At 34.5% G+C, this 24,756-nt stretch overlaps 1 protein-coding gene across 1 annotated transcript in view; it reads left to right on the top strand.

Annotated features, from left to right (window-relative positions):
• LOC150093845 (ceramide synthase 1-like) overlaps positions 1-24,756 on the top strand; it is a 94,075-nt gene that overhangs the window by 18,213 nt on the left and 51,106 nt on the right. The window contains exons 2-3 of the mRNA XM_090412873.1: positions 6,147-6,303; positions 18,541-18,721. Of these exons, the coding sequence (XP_090268999.1) occupies positions 6,147-6,303; positions 18,541-18,721 (338 nt within the window). The remainder of the gene's footprint in view (positions 1-6,146; positions 6,304-18,540; positions 18,722-24,756) is intronic.

Genomic DNA, 24,756 nt, shown 5'->3' on the forward strand with positions numbered 1-24,756 from the left:
ATATTGTTCAAGAAAACTTGAGTCTGTGGGCCAAATGGCAAAGACATTGTCTATATACCTTAATCATACTTTGGACTAAGGAGGAAGGGGCAAATTAAGTGCCAAAGATTCATATGATTCCATGTATAAGCTAGTAGTGGGGTAGCCCATTGTTATGTCTTCAATTTGTTTAAAGAGCTGGTTGTTCCACTTAAAATGCCCTAATTAAGACATTGCTTAAAGAGTTTGCAAATGTCAGGAGGATAAATTTTGGAAAGGAGAATTACTTGTATTGTCTACTGGAGCCATTTGTGAAAAGGGACAACACATCAAAGCTCACTAAGCAATCATTCTTATCTAATTGAAGATTTTGTGTATAGTAGTTTTAGTGTGTGAATTTTTTTTAAATTTAATTTTTATTTTTATATAAGAAGATGTCTTGCCTCAATGTCTTGCATTGAGGCTCTGGGTTTGTGAACCTTAGGTAGGCCACACACATACACGTTTTGTTGTGTGTGTGGATAAAAAAAACCCCTTTGAACTTCGTTTCCTCAGATGTACCAAAAGCCCACGCATACAAAAACAGATATATACATGCCACTTCACATCACCATCCTGCCTCAAACTTGGAATTTTCAAAGTTAGCCTCCAGGGTAGAGCAGATTTCACCTTCAGGACAAGTGCTGCACCTGGAACAACAGGCTATGCTTACATCATTCCAACAAAATGAATACAATTGTAAAACCCTTGCCAAACTCCTTTAGAAAGAACATCCTCTCCCCAATCAGACTATACATACATACATACCAGTGGCGTCGCCTGCACATTTCAGTTGGGTGTGCTGTCATGTGGGTTATACAACACGAGCTACAAATTTCATGTCAATATTTGACTGTATCATGGGTGTGCATCTGCTGAAAATTTTCAAGGGGGGGGGGGAACTTGGAGACAAATAATTACATCAATAAATTTTTATAATTATTGATTTAATAATTATAAAATAATTACATCAATAAATGTCTTTTGGCATTTTTTGATGTAATTATTTATTGATGTAAACTATAAATACAGTACATTATTTTCATTTTACATTGATTTTAATGATCTTTAATTCTTGGGAAAAAAAGTATTCAGAATTAATACAGTTTTAGCACAATTTCATGTATAAAAAAATTGACCGGCATATTTTATTAAAAATCAACTAATTAATTAATCTCAAAATCCTAAATTAAATTATTTCAGTTTAAAAGCAAAAAAATCATAAAACTAACAAGTAAAATAATATTAAATTATTTTACTTGTTATTAATGTAAATGTAAATGAGCTTATTCCACTCATTTACCACTCTAAACGTAAAGAACCCAGCTCTAACACCCCTGCCAACCACACTCTTGCCCAGCGTCCATAGGTGTCCCCTAGTTCTCCCACCACCAGTCCTGATCTCAAAAATATCCTCTGAATTAATCCTATAGAAACCCTTTAGCAATTTGAATGTCTCAATCATATCTCCCCTTTTCCACCTATCAACTAATTTCTGCAACCCACAAATCTTCAACCTGTTCTCATATGGTTCATTCCATAGACCTGCTATCATCTTAGTCACTCGCCTCTGGATCCTCTCCACCTCCTCCCCATCAAGAAGGAACCGAGGTGACCAAATCTGGTCACAGTAGTTGAGATGAGGTCTTATCAGGGCTCGGTACAGAGGTACAATAACTTGCTTGTCTCTGCTCATCAAGGTATTTTTCAACAACCAAGTGAGTTGATGAGCTGATTTAGCTACTTTCGCAATGTGCCCCCTAAACTTCATCTCCCTATCCACCAACACTCCCAAGTCCCTGGCTTCATCAATCTCTTGGAGTACAGTTCCACCAATGTAGTATACTGCTGCTAATCTTTTCACTCCGAAATGCATAACCTTACATTTTGTCACATTAAATTGACATCCATTCTCCTTAGTCCAGAACTCCAATCTATTTAAGTCATCTTGCAAGACTTTGACATCTTCTGCGTTCACTATCGCCCTACCCAACTTTGCATCATCAGCGAACAAATGAACTGTCCCACTTAGACCCTTCCCTATATCGTTAATGAACAGATTAAACAGCAGTGGTCCAAGAACAGAACCTATATAAAACTAGAATATTGAATGACACAAATGTACAATGGCTATATGAACAAAGAATTAACTAATATCTAGACAAAATAAAACAAAATGAAGAAATAGAAATTGAATGGCTTAATATAAAAACGATACTAAATAATGCAGCAGCAAATGAAAGCTTAGGAAAGACCAAAAAATTCAATAAAAGGAAAAAACTGAAGATCTGGGATGGATACAATGAAAGAAATAATCAAAAAGAAAAAAGAAGCCTATCACAAATGGTTAAGCAGTAAAAGATTAGAAGATGAAATAGAATATAAAAGAATAAGAGCCATAGCTAAAAGAGAGGTCAGAAAAAGACATAGAGAATCAAGAACAAATTTGTTTCTAATTTAGAACATGATTTATATAAAATAAGACCCAGTGTATATAAAATTTTGAAACACTTAAATGCAGATACCAAAGAAAACATAAAATTAAACACTGAATTGAAATTAGAAGAATTTTCTAAATTACTACACAGAATTGTGGACAGACAAATATTTTAAAAAAGACAATTGGCAAACAATTAACAAAAATTAAAAGGAAATAACTAAATAAGAATTAGGAATCAGTCTGGAAAGAAACAAGAAACGGAAAATCACCTGGAGAAGATAAACTAGGTTCAGAACTATATAAATATGCAGGAACTAGATTCAAAGAAAGACTTATTATTTTTAAATAAAATTTATTCAACTGGTATCTGCCCAATAGAATGGAAAAAAGCAATTGTGATTCCTATCTTTAAAAAAGGTAATAGAGATGACCCTAAAAACTGTAGAGGTATCAGTATACTGAATTCCTGTTACAAAATATATAGCAGAATCTTAAATAGCAAACTAATGAAATATTCCGAAAACTTTATTTTTTAGAAGTACAGAATGGATTTAGAAAAGGACGATCATGTATAGACCTAGCCTTTTGCCTAAAATTAATAATAGAGAAAAGAAGAGAATATAATTTAGAAACACATATTTTGCATTTATTGACTTTGAAAAAGCATTTGACAAAGTTAAAAGAAACATATTATTTAACATATTAAAAGAAAGACAAATACCAAATAATATCCTAAAAGCTATCACAAGTATATATGAAAATAATCAAATACAAATAAGATTAAATCACGAACTATCATATACGAGAGAGATAAACCAAGGGGTCTGACAGGGATGTCCTCTCTCAGCAACTCTTTTTAATATCTACTTAAATGAAATAATAATAAAATGGAATAAAAATTTACCTCAAAGAATTAAACTTTCTCCTACAGTAAACTTAAACACTTTCCTCTTTGCCAATGACCAAATAATAATTACAAATTCTGAAGATAAACTACAGAAAGTTATTTTAGATCTAAATGAGATATCCAAAGATTATGGTATGATAATATCAACAGAAAAATCAAAACCTATGGCCTTTAAAGGACAAATCCAGCAAGAACAAAAATAGTAATAGATAACAAGCTCTTAGAACAGGTGAATTCATTTAATTACCTAGGATGTATGATCACATATAAAAATAAAAAAGATATAAACGTAAAAATTGCAAAATATTTAAAAATAACAGGTGTAATTAACTATATTTAAACCAAACCTAGTTCAAAAACAAACCAGACTAAAAGTATACAATACATTAGCCCTACCAGTCTTATTGTATGGAAGTGAAATCTGGACAATAAAACAAAAGGACAAATGAAGATTAATAACAGCCGAAATGAAGTTTATGAGAAAAACTGCAAAAGTATACCCTATTTGATCACAAAAGAAATGAAGAAATTATGAAAGAATTAAACCAAGAACCAGTAATAGAAAAAATTAAAAAATATAAACATAAATGGATGGAACACGTTCAAAGAATGAAAACAGAAAGATTACCAAAACAAGCCTTAAAGTACAAGCCATTAGGAAAAAGAAAACCAAGACGTCCTCTTAAACGATCGATGACTTCTGAGGCAGGAACAGGCCATGCTAGGCCTAAATCCTTGATATGCATGATGATGATGAATAACCAATCACAGCTGCTGGGTGAGCTCAAAATTTTAGCTCGCCCAGTCCTGCCTTCTCAGCAGCTTAAAAATATTAGAAAGCTAAGAATTTGATCCGTTGTGCCCTCTTTACAAATTTTCAAAGGGTGCAAAGGTGCATGCATTTTTGAATGCACACCTGGGCTAGTAACGTGAATGTGATTCAATGTTTATGTGGCGAAAAGTGCCTTCATGAAGCACTAATGATTTATTACCCTCGTGAAGAGGACAATGAAGCATTAGTACAGTGTATTGTGTTCAATTTTAGGAATCGTGTGAAGTCTGCAAACAATTGGGGGAGTCTTTAGTAGGAATAAATGCAAAAATATAATATGGGTGATACTGATATTTCGTGGATGAGCACCGCACACCTAGCACACCTGGAATATTTGCCCCTGATACATACACTTATATCTACCTTACATCAAAAGCACAGTGGATAAACTAAGTTTCCCCCTCCCCAAAACAACACAGAATCAGAACAGTCTACAAATCTCTAAACAAAGCCCCCCCCCCCTTCCTAAGACAAATCAAGGATCTACAGCATTCTCACTCCTTCCCAGATATCTTACAGAATCCTCTGCCAGTGTGGTACTCAGTATTTTGGACAAACAGGATGGAATACCTGGTTTAAATTAGGAGTTTTTTTAAAAACTCCTAATTTAAATCAAAGAGACCGCTCTTAAAAGTGGCACAGAACCTGCAATAGAACTTGTTGGTGTGACCATGCTCAGATTTTGGTTTGCTGTCCTAACTGCCCATCAGCATGAGGGATGGCACTGTCGTCCTTCATGCATATGACTTCCCTTATTCTCGAGGTCATTTTATTTCCTGCCCTCACTATGTATTGTTAAAGTGCCTCTGATAATAGTTTGAGTTAGCAATAAGTCGGCTTGTAAATCATTAATTTTAGTAAATTATTTTTATTCATTTCTACATAACTTTTTTGTTTTATAAACTTCAACATGAATCATAGCAACATCTATGGAAATTTGAGCATAGAATTAAAAATTAACAAGACATTATGTTCTTGTTTTCATGTGTATTTTATCCTAGTGTGAGTGACCAAAAAGTGTTCATTCAAGAAGTAATTTCATAATGTACTTTAATGCTAAAGGCAGTTGTTTAAAAGCAAAATAAGTTATTTTAACTCTTAATGTGGTTTTTGTTTTCTATTGCCTGTGTAATATTTAATTGCTGCATTTTTTAGAGAAAGGAAAAACCTGTGTAATTTGAACCTATTCAAAACTTCAGTTTGATTTCATGTCTGCAGTTTGGGAACCTTAAACCTTACCGGCCATTATGGATCAAATACGCATCCTCAAATGCTTCGTATCCATCATATTTTTAATGTAATATCAATGGTATTACAATTTTAATATCCACTTCGCATCCATGATAACCTGGACGTATATATATATGTCTTGGCTGGTAACGTGGTTAAGCAACATTTACTTATGAAGAACACTATGATCTAAGTGTAAGTGCCTGATAAATGAGCACTGTTGGACATACACAATCAATCAATATATCACTTAATACTAATCGAGATTCATTTATGTGTTGTGTGCATGCACGCTGGAGTTTATTATTATTATTATTTGACACTTCCAGGGAGTCCAAAGACTCATCGAGGGAGAGTGTGCCAACAGCATCGAACGATTGATCCCCTTCCAAGTATTAACTGCGCCCAAACTTACTTAACTGAGCCATTAGTAGCAGAGGCTCTACCAATCGACCAACCTTTGCCGGCAAAGGTTGGTCGATTGGTAAAGTTTTAGTTTTGATTGTGCTATGAAATGTTGTATATGGGAACTAATTGATAATTCACTATCAGGCAATTGTAGTTATTGGAAAAATAGAAAATTTTCATAAAAAATAGTATATGTTTTAATGATAGATAGAAGCAGTTCGTATGAAATATTTGTACATGAATTTTAAATAAATTTCATTAAAAGCAACATGATTCCATGTAAAATTATTACTTTCTTTAATTTTTTATAGCCTTTAGGACATCGTTTTGCATTGACGTCCTGGAACCAGGAGAAGATGCCAGAAAGTGCCTGGAAATTTCTGTACTATCTCAGTGCCTGGAGTTTTGCTCTGTACTTGGTTTGTATTAAAGGAAGCTTTTTTCAGAAACCAAGTACTGTATGGGATGGTATGCTTTTAAACTTTATTGTTTAAATTTAAAATATGTTTATGGCCAAATAAAATGCTTTTCAAAAAAGGCATCTCATATTGTATCTTAACAATATGGTGGTTTCTTTAGAAATGTAGTTTTTATTTCAATCTCATTAACTTCAATGACCTTTTTTTTTTTCTTTTTGTTTGATTTGATACTTAATAGACTGTAGTATTAGGTATTCTACAGACTATTAAGAATTTGCTATAATGTGAAAGAATAGAAATGGATGGAATGAAGGAAGATAACGAGAAGTTCATTCAGTGTATTTGGAGTTAAACAATGTATGGGTGTTGACCAGTGGCTGCTTTAGTTCTTACTTGATTAATAAAAAGTGAAGGAATGGTAGTGGCTAGTTCAGTGGCAATAAGGCAGAGCTCCTGAGGGAATGTGACTGGAGTCTCAGAGGGATCATCAAGCAGATTGCCCTCTTCTGTATATCAAGAATTCTTAAGGAGTTTTTGGGCACACTACCTCAAATGGGAGAACAGTTAAAAGTTTATTTTTCACTTGGCTAGACTATAATAAATTTAGTTTAATCCTTTATCCAAGTGTGTGCAAACAAAGTTTGTGCCTGAAAGTATCTTCAGGACTGGGGTAAAGTGGTACAACACCGGGCAACTCCTTGCAAAGGTGGAGCAAGCTACCAACACTCCTATCTCAGTATCTCCCATAATGCAAAACACATCTCCTTGTGGATATGTATAATGTTATGCATTAAGGGAAGGGCCACTACCCAGACTAGTTTCGACCTTTATTGAGGTCTGTTCAGTGGGAGTCAGGCCCAAGTGGAGATACCCAGGCAGAAGCATTAGCAAGGTCATCTCCTCCTATAGGAGCTGCCAAACAGTATGCCACCTTTTTATTAAATTACTCTGGATTTAGAGAAAGATGTTAAAAGTTTATTTTTCACTTGGTTAGACTATAATAAATTTAGTTTAATCCTTTATCCAAGTGTGTGCAAACAAAGTTTGTGCCTGAAAGTATCTTCAGGACTGGGGTAAAGTGGTACCACACTGGGCAACTCCTTGCAAAGGTGGAGCAAGCTATCCATTTCCGCAATTATACATATCCACAAGAATATGTGTTTTGCATTATGGGAGATACTGAGATAGAAGTGTTGGTAGCTTGCTCCACCTTTGCAAGGAGTTGCCCGGTGTTGTACCACTTTACCCTAGTCCTGAAGATACTTTCAGCCGCAAACTTTGTTTGCACACACTTGGATAAAGGATTAAACTAAATTTATTATGGGAGAACAGTATTCCAAGGTTGGTTGGATCTAAGATTTAAAAAATGTTAAGAGTTGAGCAGTGGAGAAGTAATGTTTTCAACGACAAATAAAATAACACGTTTTTTAGAGGATGAGAAGTCAATTCATGTACATGTAATGTTTGTGCCAGGATAAGTTGGATGTTGACATTCAGTCCAAGAAGGGAAAACTAATCTTGAAAGGATATCAGAATGTTATCAAAAGTAAGTGGGAGTAAAGAATTTTTCTTGTGGGACTGAATTTCAAAGGTGAGGACAAAATTTCAAAATGGTAAGGACACCAGTACTTAAGTCATTGGCTGTGGAAGATCTTGTTGAGCACTACAGGGTTTCTTGAACTAAGAAGAAAAAAAGAAGGAAGAACATCAGCAAAACTATGAATAGGATTTGAAGTCAGAAAGAGAAGGTCATTGATATAAAGGAGGAAGAGTGTGGGCAAGGGTACAGAATCCTAGGGTACTCCAGCATTGATAGAGAAATCTGAGAGGAAGCTGTCCATCATGACACACTAAATGACACCACTGAGGAAACTGGCAATCCAGTCAAAAAGGACAGAGCACATAAGATGATTACTTGATCAGAAGGCCTTGATGCTAAGGAAAAACCCATGCCCCACAGGCCATGGCTTTTTCAATGACCTGTGGGATAGTTTAATGGCTGACTTATATTTCCCTTTTTAGATTCAGCTTAGTAAAGGCTAACTCCCATGTTGTTGGGTAGATGCTGACTGAAGATATCTTATATAGGTGTAATATTCTGGAGCACAACTAGAGGAATATCAACTCGATGAGATTTATTAGTATCCAGATTAATCAGGATTTTTCGGATATATATCTGGTCAAAGATTAGAGGAGGCATGCAATGGCTAGTTTGTGGTAGTGCAGCAGGTGATTTTGCTTGGTCATGTAAACAAGAGTTGAAGGAAAAAGCTGATGTCAAGAGGTCTGCCTTATTTTTGGGTGAGATGACCACTGTACTGTCAGAATGTGAGAGAGGCAGAAACAAAGAAGTACAAAAGTTATGTCCAACAGACAGCAGAGACCAGAAGCTTATTGCATTTGTCTTCTGCATTTGCTGTTTGACTCCTCTTGGCAAACCTTGTATATGTTATTCATAATTATTTATAGTGACTTGTAAGTTGATACATATTGTTTTGTGTGCATTTTTGTTGCTTTTCTTTCTTGTCAGAATACTGTATAATTGTGTTCAAATATGCAATAAATTGTATGTTTATAGGAAGAGCGAGAGCCACTTTTTACATCTCAAAGGCAAATTTCATTCCTTCATTAATAATACATATGAACTTTATTTTGGTTCTAAGGAATTAGAAAAAGGCATGTGCACATTATATGTTGTGTTATAATGGTGTAGCTAGAGCTTTTGCTGCCCAGGGCGATCCTTGGGTTTGCCACCCCTCTCAATACACACCAAAAATACTACAAAAAGTCAAAACGATGTATAGGGAAATAAATTAAAATGCTATGCTTATTTTTGAAGTAAAACTTTAATTTCAACATTCTAATTGGCGAAGTCTATTTCATAGTATGTAGGTAATTCTTAATCAATTTTATTTAGAAAAACTCCTCTCACAACTAGGAACACTTACAGAAATTGTGAGGAAAATTCGCAGCAGTATTACAATATTTGGAACTGACTTCTCGAGACAGTATTTTAGAATTAACTGTAAAATTTCAAAAAGGTTCAAAGTGCTGCTGGGGAGGAACCCCCCCTCTAGCTATGCCACTGATTATAGTGAAACCTCGATTCATCATTTTTAAGGGGATGAAGAACAAAAATGATATATGCAGGAAAACAACAATACCAGGAACCCATTATAGAAAAATTATAGATAAGAATAATTTAATGATTACTATTCACTGAAATACAGTATATATAATACATTATAGTATATATGTATATTTAAAACACTACTTCTTGCTGAAAAATTCTTATAGACGTTTATTTGTTTTGTGCAAACTTTACACCTCAGTTCAAAGTATGATCTTTTGAGGCCTAGAACACTCACAATCACCATCACTCATGCTGTGCACATAAAAGAAAGCTTTTACTTTCATCAGTGCTTAACACATCTTGGCAAAGTTTGGCATAATTTCAGTTCTGCCATCTTCTTCCTCACTCTACACTCCCAGATGCCATGAAGCTCTCTTGCACAACTCCTGCACTATTTTTACACCACTGATTGCCATGTGGCAGTCCACAGAGATGTAGTCCTTGAATATATCTTTCTTAATGTCACTGAACTTTACCTTGTCCTGGCTAAAATCAGGGCTGGCAGGAGCGGGCAGGGGGTGCCACTACGATGGGGGTGCTGCCGCCAGGGAACGGTTCATAAGTTAATTTTTAAGAAACAAAATTTTTATCATAAAAACAAAAAATTCTTGGAATGATCAATATTAAAATAAATAAGGCCGGATACACTGAATGAAAATTTTTTAAAAAAATGTATATTGCTGCCTCTTTGATCAGCTGGCTGTTTACAAGTTTGCAGCTAGAGCAGGCTAAATGCTTGCCTGCAGAATATTGTGTCTACTGCAATCTATCTAAAGTGAAACGGTGAACGGTTTTTATGCGCAGAAACGAATTTTTGTACAAAACATTTGTTTCTAGTTAACCAGTCATATGGTACGTATCTCAGTAGGCTACTGACAGTAGCGCAGTGCAACTATTATTTTGTGTTGTGTTGTGTAATAATTTCTTGTGGGTATAAAATAGAAATGGAATCAAATTTAAAAAAAAGTTTATCCGGTGCACAAAATCGTGAGCGTCTTGCTGCGAAAGAAGCAGATAGTAAGAATCAAACTAGGGCGCTTAATAAATTTGTTAAAATATTAAAATATTCTGATGCAGATTGTAACCAACTTGATACATCAGAAATCAGAGTTGAAGAACTGTGCGCATCATCCAGTTTGCATGAAAGTACTATTGCAACTATTGAACAAGATAATTGAACATGATTTAAGTGAAAAATAGTTAGGATTTAGTCAACTACAACAGGATTTAATTGTAGTTGACCACGAAACTAACACATTGTTAGTCTCTGTAAATTTAGAAGATCCAGGTGAATGGGGAAACATTGATGAAAAATTACGAGTTGTTTTAATTGAAATGGGGCCTGTTCAAAATGGGTGACCTATTTCCAAAATCTCTGGACAGATGAGAACAATGAATTAAAATTTTATAAGACAAAGAATGACCTAATAGAAAATATCACAATGTTAGAACTGAAAAATATAATAAAGAAGATGAAAAATTGGAAAATGCCAGGAGAAGACAATATAAATATAGAACTATACAAAAATGCAGGTGAAAAATTTAATGAAAGACTTCTGACTTCTGAAATTTTTTAATATGGTTTGGATGTCTGGAAAAACCCCTAACTCTTGGAAAAAAGCACTGGTTATCCCAATCTATAAAAAAGGAAATAAAGACAATTGCAATAATTATAGGGGAATTAGCCTGCTGAATACAGGATATAAAATATATGCAGGAATATTAAAAGAGAAACTAAGCAGCATTGTAGAAAACAAATTACTAGAAGAACAAAATGGTTTCCGAAAAGGCCGATCCTGCATAGATCCATTTTTACTTTAAAATTATTAATAGAAAAGAGAAGAGAATTTCAAAAAGAAACACACGTGGCCTTTATTGATTATGAAAAAGCCTTTGACAAAATTAGTAGACAAAAATTGTTTAAAATATTAACCAATTTAAACATACCAAACCAACTTTTACAATCTATTCAAGAAATATATACAGGAAATAAAATAGCAGTTAAATTAGAACACACCTCAGAATGGAAAGATATATCAAGAGGAGTACGACAAGGATGTACCTTCTCACCTCTGCTTTTCAATATATATATAAATGAAATATTAACAATCTGGAAACAGCATAACCCATTTGGTATACAAATGACCCCGCACATGAAGATAGATACGCTACTATTTGCAGATGATCAAATAGTATTAGCTACATCAGAAGATGACTTACAAAGATCATTAAATGATATCTCAAAGCAATATAATATGACAATATCCAAAGAAAAAACAAAAATAATGGCATTCAAAGGAGAAAACCCAATAAGAAGTAAAATAGTGATTGATAATAAAATACTAGAACAAGTAAACACTTTCAGATACTTGGAATGTGATCTGTCATGCGAAGAAGAAAAAGACATAGACACTAAAATATCAAACTTTGTCAAAGTAAATGGCATAATATTTAAGCCATCCCTGGTACAAAAACATACTAGAATCAGACTATATAATGTCTTGTCAAAACCAACTCTACTATACGGAAGCGAAACATGGACCATGAAAAGGAAAGATGAAAAACGAATTCAAACAGCAGAAATGAAGTTCCTCAAAAAACAGCTGGATATACCAAGTGGGACCACAAAACAAATGAAGAAATCTTACAATCCCTGAAAATAAAACCAATTAATTACTACATAAGACAGTATAAACAAAAATGGCTAGAACATTTAAATCAAATGGACAACAGCAGACTACCAAAAATATTATACAGATACAAAATAAGTGGAAAAAGAAGAATCGGAAGACCAAGAAAGAGATGGCATGAGACCGGAACAGGCCACATGGCCTAAATTCCATGTTAGGAAGAAGAAGAGTTTTTCAACATTATTTTAATATTTTTTATTCATGGTTTTTTTTTATTGTCATTTGAATATTTAAGAGATATTTATTTCATTGTTATATGTGTGTATTTAAAACAAAATGTATTTGTAGTTTCATGAATCAAATTCTGCGATTGTTTTTCATAGACACTATCAAATAGTTTAATGTGGAACCACTGGCAGGATATTCAGTTAGTAGGAATTATTCTTCAACTAGTAGGAATTTATACCAATTCCTACTAGTTGATGTGAACGAGAGAATTGGCAAGTTATTGCTCACTTGAATGGCAATGATACACTATGCTTGAAAAAAATAATCATTACGATATCTTCAGAGTGAATATTTAATACTCATAGATGAATTATTGAGAATTGCTCATTTTAATAGTGTACATTTCTCTTGTGTAAGGCTTTATTTTTTGTAATATGTTTTCAGGTGTAAAGATTATCTTTACACTCATTTGAAATATACAGTGAACATCGTAGTCATATGTACATACAGACAGAACCTGACTTATGTAAGCGTTATATTCCTCTAATCTTTACATAACACAAATTCTACTTAAATCAGATTTAGTACACTCTACCTATTAGTCACACTATTGCTTACATCAGTGTTTCTCAAAGTGTGGTACACGTACCCCCGGGGGTACGCGAAAGGGGGTATGTGGCAATTTTCGGCTATGCATCATGATATTCTCATCAAATAGTGCAATTAGAGACAACTTGGATAAAAACGGTAGCTAATGAATCACATTTCCCTCCAACAGAAACTGCTGTATAGACTCAAGCAAAATCATATGTTTTCGGTGCAACATATGGTTTTTGCTTGACGCCACTCCATCGTGAACATGTTAAAACTAAGAAATATATAGTGAATGTGTTTCAGATATTATGGAATTCGGGTGAAGAGAATTAGCATTCCAACTCAACTGCTGAAATGCTAATTTGTCTTCAGTTCGTGCGATCGTTTGTTAATACTGCACCAATCATATGCACTTCTTCATAGCTGCTTTATGTATCTCAAGTCTTGTAAATTACTGGTAATTTTTGCTTGAAATAATGGGAAAGAAGATGAAGCTATTTGGGTAGATAACTTTGACGTTCCACACAAGGAAACTGTTCTCGATGCCAAAAGTAGTGATAGCGAGTAGGAGCTTCTTGCTAAGTCGCACCATTTGCAGTTTTTTCTGAAAACTTTAGTTTCCGAAAATCCCTGCATATATCTAGCACCACGATTTTTTAGCTTTAATTTTGGGAAAAGAAGTGAGAGTTATATTCGAGTAAATACGGTAATTTTTTTAGCTTTCAAATTCTTAAGTATGGATCATTGGTTAAAGATTGGATTTATAAAACCCACAAAAGAGAGCAATATAGCAAATACAAGTAGCTGTAAGCAACAAGAAAATTGATATTGCATCTGGATCAAATGAAATTGATAAGGGTATGTTGTCTGACATCTCTAGAGAACCAACTAGGAAGAAGATGAAAAATCTTCATAAGTATGATATGGATTACTTGAAATGTGGATTTTCATGGATGGGAAATGAAGAGGAACTATTCCAAATTTTGTTCTATTAAAAATAAATCATATTTTTTGTTTATATGAACATATAAATTCAAATAAAATAGACATTTACAATGAAATATACTTTATTTATTTATTTATTTATTATTTGATAAGGGGGTACTTGGTAATAATGAAAATTTAAGAAGGGGTATGCAGATATCTGAAGTTTGAGAAACACTGGCTTACATGTTTATAATATATGTATACAGTAGTACATTAATGTTTTAAAGGTTATTTCTGTTAATTTCATTCATAGATTGCATATACAAATTAGATTTCAATATGTAGTTATGAATGTGAATAATATAATGGAATATAAATAGCATGAGAAAACAGAAAAAAATTTTTTAAATAAAAGTTTAATTTTGCTGTTCAACCTTTCATGAGAAAGGTTGAACAGCAAAATGAAAAGTTCAACCTCTTTTCCCACGTACTAAAGTCCAGTTACTTCGTGTGGCAAAACAAATTTTACCTACAAAAGGAAGGTACAGCCATGGGCTCACCATTATACCCCCCCCAATCGCGAACTTCTACATGGAAACCTTTGAGCAAAGGGCTCTTGATTCTGCCACGCTTCGACCGACAATCTGGCTCAGATACGTTGACGACGTGTTCGCGATCTGGCCGCACGGGCGACAAACGCTAAACACATTCCTCAGCCATCTAAACAAACAACATGAACGCATACAATTTACCATCGAAATCGAAAACCAAAATTCGCTCCCATTCCTAGACACACTAATTACACGTCTTCCTTCAGGCAGTCTATCCTTCACGGGCTACCGAAAACCGACACACACGGGCCAATACATACATGCGAATTCATACCACCACCCAGCACAAAAATATGGAGTCATAAACACCCTTAAAAACAGAACCACAACTATTTGCTCTAACCAGCAACCCCTGAAACAAGAACTAAAAATCATTAGTGACACATTCATAAACAATGGCTATAACAAAAATACTGTCAATAAAATACTCTATAAAACCACAACAAAAACGAATCTAGATTACAGTAAAACCGTAGCCATCCCATACATTAAAGGGTTATCAGAAAAAATCAACAGAATCCTACAACATTATAACCTCAATGCCACCTTTAAACCACCCACTAAACTTAAAACCATATTCAGCTCCTCTAAGGATCCTCTCCTCCCATTAGCACATCCTGAAGTCTATTGCATCCGTTGCACCTGTAACTTACCGTACATTGGTGAAACAGGACGGACAATCCCTATACGCAAGAAAGAACACATTAGACACATTAAATATAACCATTATGGTGAAGCAGGCCTCTCAGACCATGCACTTAACACCTTACACCAAATCAACTGGAAAAGCACCTGCTCCTTACACCGCACAAAAACATGGTACGAAAGAAAATTTAAAGAATCCTGCAAAATCCTGATAAACCACCCAAATATCAACAATAAAGATGGTATGAAAATTCCAAGGATCTGGATGGCACACATTCAGCCAACCTAATATGAAAGATTCAACATAAGTCAGGACTCTAGCCAATCTTCTAGTATTAGAAACCATTCCACTCCAACTGGCTGGAATGATGTTAATATATGTATATAGTAGACAACACAAATAATAGGACTCTAGCATTGATGTATAATTTTTTTTTTTTTTTTTCCACCAGAGGTCAGGCCAACAATTGTGGTAGCGGTTAGTCAGTGTCTTTAACGAACCAGTATGATTGTAGTATAGCTTGTTTCTTGTGTATATTTGTACGCTCCAGAAGATGACCTTGACATAAAGGTCGAAACGTCGAATTGTAAAATTTTAGTAATATTAAACTAAAGTTTTTATTCAAACACGGTAGTTGTCTCCATAATTTCCAAAAAATGCTTTCTCATGAGATTATCAAGAGATGACCAAGAGAAGAAAGAAACTACTGTTTCTTTCTTCTCTTCATAAATCTCTCAATAACAGGCTATGTATCTTGGGACTTTTAAGAGCTGCGAGGCATTGGGATCCATCTTCTCTAGTCATGGTATTTCTACTGAAATCTCACAGAATGTGATTGTCATGCCTTTTGACTACCCAGGAAAAGCTTCTCAAGGCACTTTAAAATTATGAAAACCAGCACAGTGCTTAAATCTAGCAAACTGACCATTCTTTGCCACAAAAGATTCAGAACCATGTGGATTTATATATATACACCCTCTGTCCAAAAAGAAACTGAACTTTTCGAAAATAAAAGAAACTACTGCCGCCACCTGTGTCATTTTGTTGTTGAAAGCGGCAACTTTCACTAGTGCTGTGTCAACTGTTTATGACATTTGTTTCATTAGAAGCAGAGTTATAATGCCAAGAGTGACAGTGTGTTTTGACGAATGGTCGGGAAAATGAGTTTCAAGCAGAGAGCTGTGATTGACTTTTGTGTTAAACTTGGTAAACGTTTTACCGAAATGCATCAAATGCTACAAAAAGCATATGGTGATGAATTCTTATCGTCCGTGAGATCGATTGAAGATGAATTGGGGATTCCAAAATCAACTGTGCACAACATTTTGACCGAGAGTTTGGGCCTTCGTAAATTGAATTTACAAAATAATTGAAATTGTTCCCCACAAGTTGATCAACGACCAAAAAATGTATCGAATTGAACACTGCAAGGACCTCATTAAAATCGCTTGTAAGGACTAAAACTTCTTTGAAATGATCGTTACTGGTGATGAAACATGGTGTTTTGAGTATGAGCCCGAAACAAAGCGCCAGAGTGCTGAGTGGAGACCACCAGAAGAAGAGCATCCAAAAAAAAGTTATAATAAAAGTCGCTTGGAGAAGTCAAAAGTAAAGACAATGCTGATTTGTTTCTACGATTCCAAGGGCATTATCCACAAAGAATTCATTCTGCCTGATGAAATGATCAATGGCGAGTTTTATCCTGAAGTTTTGCAGCAATTGATAGCGAGAATTCGTCGCTTGCGGCATGAATATCATGATGCAGGCAGCTGGTCACTTTGCAAGATAATGCACCATCTCATCGTTTGAACATTGTGAGACAGTTTTTGAGCAAAAACCAAGTTTGTGTGTTGGATCACTTGCCGTATTCACCTGATTTTGCACCCTGTGACTTCTTTCTCTTCCCCCGACTTCATTTGCTGATGAAAGGAAAGCGATATGTCACCATTGAAAACGTTCAACCGGCAGTAACCATGACCCTCAACAGCATCCCAAAAACCGATATAAAAAAAACTCATTTAAGGAATTAATTGACTGCGCCAAATGCTGTATCGAAATAAATGATTTGAATAATTATAATTGGCCTGTGTTTTATTTTCTATCAAAAGTTCGGTTTCTTTTTGGACAGAGGGTATATAATGTCATTGAAAAGACTTCTTTCTTGCCTTCATCTAAATCATCATTAAGCATAGTGTTACAAACTCTTAGATTTAGTCTTCCATCCACTTAGTAATTTTTTCATATCATAAATAGAATGAGAAGATATTTTTTTATGTTTTTGTTGTTGACCTTAGAAGTAGTTCCTTTTACATGTTTCTTTATACAAACAGAAATGTTCACAGTTGTACTCACCATTGGTATGAGACCAGGATCACATTCTATGGCTGTTAAGCTTCATCTGCCTTCATATTTCTTTATAATTTTTATTTTCATCTCTAAATCAGTTTTAGTGCATTTACACATGGGTTAGCTTTTTTCCACTTCTGTTCCTTTTTTTTTGTCTTGATTGTACTCTATCGCAGTGCATGCAAACATTACAAATTGCTCCAGTGTATATGAATATACAACATATGTGTTCAACAGTTAAAGAAGTGAGACTGAAGAAGACATATACATACACTGCTTGGGCTTGTATTGCATGCAGGAGATTGCTGTTGACAGCTTACAAGTAACGTAGATATCATAAAATTTTTATAACAAGAAATTTTTCCTGTGTCCCTCTCAGGATAATTTGTGTAAATCTGAATTTAAGTATCTAATTTACATAAGCAGAGGTTTATCTATATATGTTTTTATTTTCTTGTCTGTTTAATCTTGTTTTATTTTAATTTGTTTCATGTTTATCATTCATGTCATTATTATAATTATCTAGTATAATCCAGGATATCTGACTACATTATGCATTTTTAATTTCAAATTAATTTAATTTTAATTTTAATTTCATTTTAATTTCAAATACCATTATTTTGTATGTTCATTTTATCTCATATTGTTGCATTTCTTAAATATTCTAAAATTTATTCTGCCACTACTCTTATTAACTTGACATTCTTACTCATATGAGATTATGCTCTGTTTGCTTCTTTCATAAAATCATTGGATAGACTTTTCTTAAATCTTGAGTCAAATGAAGATTAAGCCACTTAGTCAGTGTAGTTGAATTGTGAAGCTAATAGTCAACTAAACTTTTTTTTTTAAATAAATGAACTACATTCTGAAATGTTTTCATGCAATTATTAAATACTTTTATTTAAAACTTAATTTACAAAATCCAAATTTTTGTAAAAATTATTTCTGTATAACTCCCTTTTTTTGCAAAATTGATATATGAAGTTAGGCCAGTGGTCTCTATTCCTTTTTTTTTTAAATCTTTTTATTATAATGCTGTTTAATATTTAAACATTTTATTTTTAAATATTAAAAATAAAATAGGTGTGTAACTTTTTTACACACCTATTTTATATTTACTTTTATTTATACTTTAATATTTACTTTTATTTATACTTTAAATTTTCAGATTGGAAAGCGGATTCATCCATTCCAGGTGACATGTATGTACTGTATATGGTTCAAATGAGCTTTTATTTACATTCTATGTATGCCACTGCCTTTCAAGACACATGGCGCAAGGATTCAATTGTTATGATCATCCACCATGTTCTAACTTTAGCACTTCTCTTCATTTCTTATGCTTTCAGGTAACTTATAAAATTCTTATGATAGTGTCATTAATTCTGGGTTAAAGAAAATGTAAAGATATTTAATTTTTGTTTTTTCTTCTTTATATATTAATTTTGCATTATTAATACACTAAATAATTCTTATATATTCAATTACATGACATCTGACTCCCCTATTCTGGAGATTGTTTGGAATAATTAGATGTTAGGCTGGGAGGGAGTTTGATGTTCATATAATTGGTAAAATTGCAAATAACAGATGCTGAAATTATCAACTTTCAAACATTTTCTAATGTTAGATAAGGATTCAATGTCATAATAATTGGTAAAACTGCATTTAGTAAATTGGAACAATTAACTTTTGGATTTCTGATGTTAGGAGTTCAGTGTTTTTATGTTGCTCCCACCCATGAAAGGTTATATGCAAACTTATTACATTTTTGGTAGTGAGTAGGCTAGGGATTTTTTTCTATGTGTTTTGTATTTTTATTTTTTAAGTAGTCTGGAACTCTACTCTATAGAGACCAAACATCAAACTTTTTCCAGCCACTTCAGACCTCCAATAAGTGTCGTGGTGGTTTCACACTGGGCATTGAAATTCATCTCCCACCTAAAGACGATCATAAACATCCATGCTCACAGTGGGATTTGAACCTGCAGCCTGTTGGTTGGAAGCAGGTATGCTAACCACTGTCAACCAGGCCAACAAGTCTGAATAATCATAAAATTTTAAAAAATACTAATAATAAAAACTTGTAAAATCATAAAATTGTAAAACTGCAATTAATAGATATCAGAACAGTTTGTTGCATGGTTGGCTGAGTGGTTAGCATATCCACTCTCCAACCAACAAGTTGTGGGTTCAAATTCTGTCATGGATATGGATGTTTGTAATTTTCTTTAGCTGGGAGATGAATTGTATCCAGGTGTGAGACCAGTGAACTCATTTGAACCCTGCTTATTGGAGCCCTGAAATTCCCGAGGTTGCCTGGACCCACATTCACTTTTACCCATTCACCCCTCGGAGCAGGGTTTCCAAGCTATGTAAAAAAATCAAAAAAAAAAAAGTGAAATTTAATAAAATAAAAAAAATCCTTACCTGCTTGCTGTACTATGGGCATACAACATTTTTTGTGAGTAGGAATCATGTAAAAAAAATAAAAAATTTTTATAATCAAGAAAATTATAAATAACAATATTGTAACACTCTGTTTCAGATTTTTTTTAGATAGGTCAGATAATCAGTACAAACTGCAAAAAAAACTAGTCAACCAAGTTTCACGAACGCCTATAACTTTTGGCCAAGTTGAACTAACAAATGCCGAAAACTACTCTTATTCTAAGTTGTTTATGCAATAGTGTACATAAATTGCAATATCCCATTCATTCTACAACCTCCCTTATACGTTGATTATCTCACTAACCTTAAGAACCTGGGGAGCTACATTCCACAACATGTTATCACTCTCCCATTTAATCTTGTCTGGACCCACATTCACCTTTACCCCCCCCCCCCTTCACCCCTCAACATTCTAATTTCCCTGACCACACTTCTGAACTCTCACTGAACACTACTTTCTCAAGACACCTAACTCAATATCCATTCAAATGCAAACCATCTATCTGCCTTATGTAAGTGCTTCTGTTTATCAAATTCACTGCACACATCCACAATCTCTACACCATTCCTCCTGATAACTTCACGTGCTTAAAAGAAGACTGAGATTAACATTCTAATTTTGATATCAGCACTATTTTAATTATTCTTAATATCCCTTTTAAATATATATTATTATATGCAGTTCCTTTTATTTTAAGTATTCTCACGTGATAACATACTGTATATGTGTACCTCAATGTGGTAACTCTTCATTTAGAGTCTCGAACTTTGATTTTGATTTCTATCAGGAGTCTCGAACTTGTGGTTTTTCAGTATTTTTGTGAAGAACTTTCATTCATTTTGTGGTTTATCATTTTTTAGCAAATTTTGACTATGAACATGATTGCAAATGAGTCAGTGTGCATTTTGTGTAGGAGGAATGGTATAGAGATTGTGGATGTATGGAGTGAGTTTGATGAGCAGAAGCACTTATATAAGGCAGATGATTTTCATTTGAATGGATTTGGGGTTAGGTATCTCAAGAAAGAATTGTTTAGTGAGTGTTCAGAAGTGCAGAGTCCAGCGATACTAGAATGTTTGCAGGTGGGGAATACTGAGTGTGTGTGTGTCTAGGCAGCCTAGACATGAGTAAGTGAAAGAGAGTGATAACATGATGCTGAAATTAGCTCCCCAGGTTCTTAACAACATTAGTTAGATAATCAACACAATGTGTGATAAAATTGATCAAGTGTAAACGGATAAGTATTTTAATACCGACTAGTTTCACCAAACTTAAGCTGTTGGCATCATTTTAATAGTCGGTATTAAAATACTTATCCGTTTACACTTGATCAATCCCCAAAATAGTTATTTACATTAGTTCTGTGATCAAGAAAATACACGCTCATTATGTGTGATAAAAGTTGTGGGATGAAGGGAGTATTGTTTTTATATATATATATATATATATACACACATACAGTAATGTGCAATGCATTATCAAAAACCTTATCATCCTAAACTGCACTTAAGGGTGATAAGGTTTTGACATTGGGTAGTTCAGCTTGGCCAAATGTTTGTGCGAAATGGTTGACAGATTTTCTTGGCATTTGTGGGAAATGGTTGACAGAGGATAATATAGGGATAAAAACAAGCTACCAACAGTCCTATCTCAGTCTCTCCTATAATGCAAAACACATCTCCTTGTGGATAACATTAGACATATCCGCAAGGAGATGTGTTTTGCATTATAGGAGAGACTGAGATAGGAGTGTTGGTAGCTTGCTCCACCTTTGCAACGAGTTGCCCTGGTGTTGTACCACCTTACCCCAGTCCTGAAGATACTTTCAGGTGCAAACTTTGTTTGCTCACACTTGGATAAAGGATTAAACTAATTTTATTATACTCTAACCAAGTGAAAAATAAACTTTCAACATCTTTCTCTAAATCCAGAGTAATTTATTAAAAAAGGGTGGCACACCATTTGGCAACTCCTATAGGTAGAGATGACCTGCTAATGCTTCTGCCTGGTATCTCCACTTGGGCCTGTCTCCCACTGAAGAGACCTCAATAAAGGTCAAAACTAGTCTGGGTAGTGGCCCTTCCCTTAATGCATAATATTAGACATATCCGCAAGGAGATGTGTTTTGCATTATGCATTATAGGAGAGACTGAGATAGGAGTGTTGGTAGCTTGCTCCACCTTTGCAACGAGTTGCCCTGGTGTTGTACCACCTTACCCCAGTCCTGAAGATACTTTCAGGCACAAACTTTGTTTGCTCACACTTGGATAAAGGATTAAACTAATTTTATTAAACATTCACTGTCTATTTCTTAAAGTTTTAAACTTTTTTTGTGTGCAAGGTATATCCAAAACATTTTAATTTCTTTTTTTTGTAAAGTAAAAATAGGGGTGCGATATACATGAGGGTGAGTTATATTTAAGTAAATATGGTTTTTAATTTGCCATCTTCACTAAAAATTGTGTAACAGTGACTAATACCAGAATACATCTGTTCCAGTGGTTTTTGCATTGTCATCTATGGAAGATGGCTGTTTAAAATTAATATTTTTTTCATGCAAACTGACAAAGTAAGATTGTGATTAGGTGAAAGAAATTAGTGGACAGTTTGCAAGAGGAAAGCTTGAGTACCAGTGTTAAGGAGAGTATCATAATCGAATTCCTGATATATACCCTCAACGGAGTACATGATAGTACTACATGAGATGTTCACATTGTGACTTACTTCCTATGAACAATTTTCCTCAAAATTAACCTTATCTGTCCAGACTCCAATAATGTCAAAATATTTTAGTCTTCTAAAGTACTTCTCACTATATCAGTCCAAGATCTTGGACTTCCTGTGGGCCTTATGTCTGTGATCCCAGGAGCAAACCTGCTTTGCTAATGTTTCCCATTCTGTTTACCCGAGATTAACTCTGCTCACAAATTCCTGAATGCTAACAATGTCATGTTCCATATATCTTTATTTTTAATATGATTTTGCCATTAATGCCATCTGTTCATTCATTGCTTTTTCTCAGAACTCTCATTACTATCATCACTACACATCGTGTAGCCTAGCCCTTGGAGAGGGCTACACGGTGTGTAGTGTTTTCAGAGAACTCCCGAAAGTTAAGTATAATTTTGAGTGAAAATTAAAATATAGGTTTAAATCATAACGTAATATCGTCTAATTTTGGTAGGCGTGTTGTGTCTGTGTGATTTTGGTGTGAGTTCCATTTTATTTAATTTAGTATTTTAATGATACATTTCATAGAATAGCACATGGCACCAATGCGATGTAAGATAATGGCGTCCAAAAATACGACGCCTTTGTTCAAAACTGTAATGTGAGGGAGTTTGTCCAATGTGATGTGTGTGGGATGTATGCATTCCCGAATGAGGCTCGAGTTTGGATTGAAAGTGATAGTGGTGGGAGAATGTGCAGAAAGTGTAAGCAAAGTGAAGAGTTGAAGTATGTGTCAGGTTGTGAGATAGTTGAAGAAAGCCAGAATGTGAGTAAAAATAGTGGCTTGATAGGGAATTGCGATCTTGTACAAGATGGCATTGAGAGTGGTGATCAAAGAGAGAGTGAAAGCAACTATACAGAGAGAGAAAATGGTTTAAATGATGAAAAAAATGAGGAATTATTTGTAGGGAGTGAGATCGCTAGGTTGCGTGCAGTGATACAAAATGCGCAGCGGCAATTAGAGCACCTGCAAAACTCTTTCCAGAGTGATTCGGCTAACGTAAATAAACAAGTGTTTGAAAGGAAAAATAAGCGTAAGAGTGGGAGAGTTTCTGAAATGAAGGAAAGAGTGTTGTATGGTGACTCGTTATTAAGAGAAGTGATAGATGGGAGTTTAACTAAATCATACTTACTGGGTGCGAAATTTAAGGATGTAAGTGAGAGTATTAGAGCTCAAAAACAGAGGGTGAAAGAATTGATAGTTGTGGCAGGTACGAATGAATTGAAAGGAGATAAATTTTTTATGAGAGAGGACTTGAAAGTATTGTTAAAGGTAGCGAAAGAAAAGAGTGACAGAGTTAGAATGGTGAGTCTGTTGCCGCGGTATGACAGAGAGGAGTTTAGGAGGGCCATAATCGCAAATGACATTATGCGCAGGTTATGCAGATGGTGTGGTGTGGAATGAGTTTGATGGGCAAAAGGATTTATACAAGATGGATGGCCTGCATTTGAATGGATTTGGTGTACGGAGACTGGAAAAAGTGTTGCTGAATGAAGTGAAAATGGATGTGCAGAACCAGGGAAACTAGAACTACCAAGGAGGAGGGGGGGAGTGGATATGCAGACATCAGTGAGACAGTTGAGTGTAAGAATGTATATACTGTACCCGAGCCAGTACTAAGGACAAAAAATCGGAATGGGATAGTTAGAATAAAACATTAAGGTAGGGTGGAACAAAGGGACCACTGCATTTCATGTATACTAATGCCAGGAATATTAGGAACAAGAAGGAAGAATTTTTGTCCTTGATTGTCTCTTCCTGGCCACAGGTTATTGGCATTAGTGAAACATGGCTGCCGGAAGATGATATAGTTAGAATGTGTAGGTTATAGTGTGTTTAGGAGGGACAGAGAGAATAAAATGGGGGGAGGGGTGTTATTGATGATAGCTGATGAACTGCAGCCAAGGAGAATTGAAGTTGTATCGCAGGATAGTGAAAAGAGCTCATTTGAGGCTATATATAAAATAGCCTCAAATGAGGCTATTTTATATATAGCCTCATTTGAACAAAAGAACAAAATATATAGTTGAGTGCCTTTATAGACCCGGTGATGGATTAGATGGTGGAGATAGCATGCATAAACAAATTGATGAAATGAGTGGAAGGAGGGTAATTATTATGGGGGATTTCAACTATTGTAACATTGATTGGAAGGAGGAGAGGACATATGTGAGGAAGGAAATGGATTTTATTCAATTATT

Source organism: Typopeltis vanoorti, chromosome 23, assembly GCF_054136105.1.
Source record: "Typopeltis vanoorti isolate ZY-2024b chromosome 23, IOZ_Tvanoo_1.0, whole genome shotgun sequence".
Lineage (NCBI taxonomy): Eukaryota > Metazoa > Arthropoda > Arachnida > Uropygi > Thelyphonidae > Typopeltis > Typopeltis vanoorti.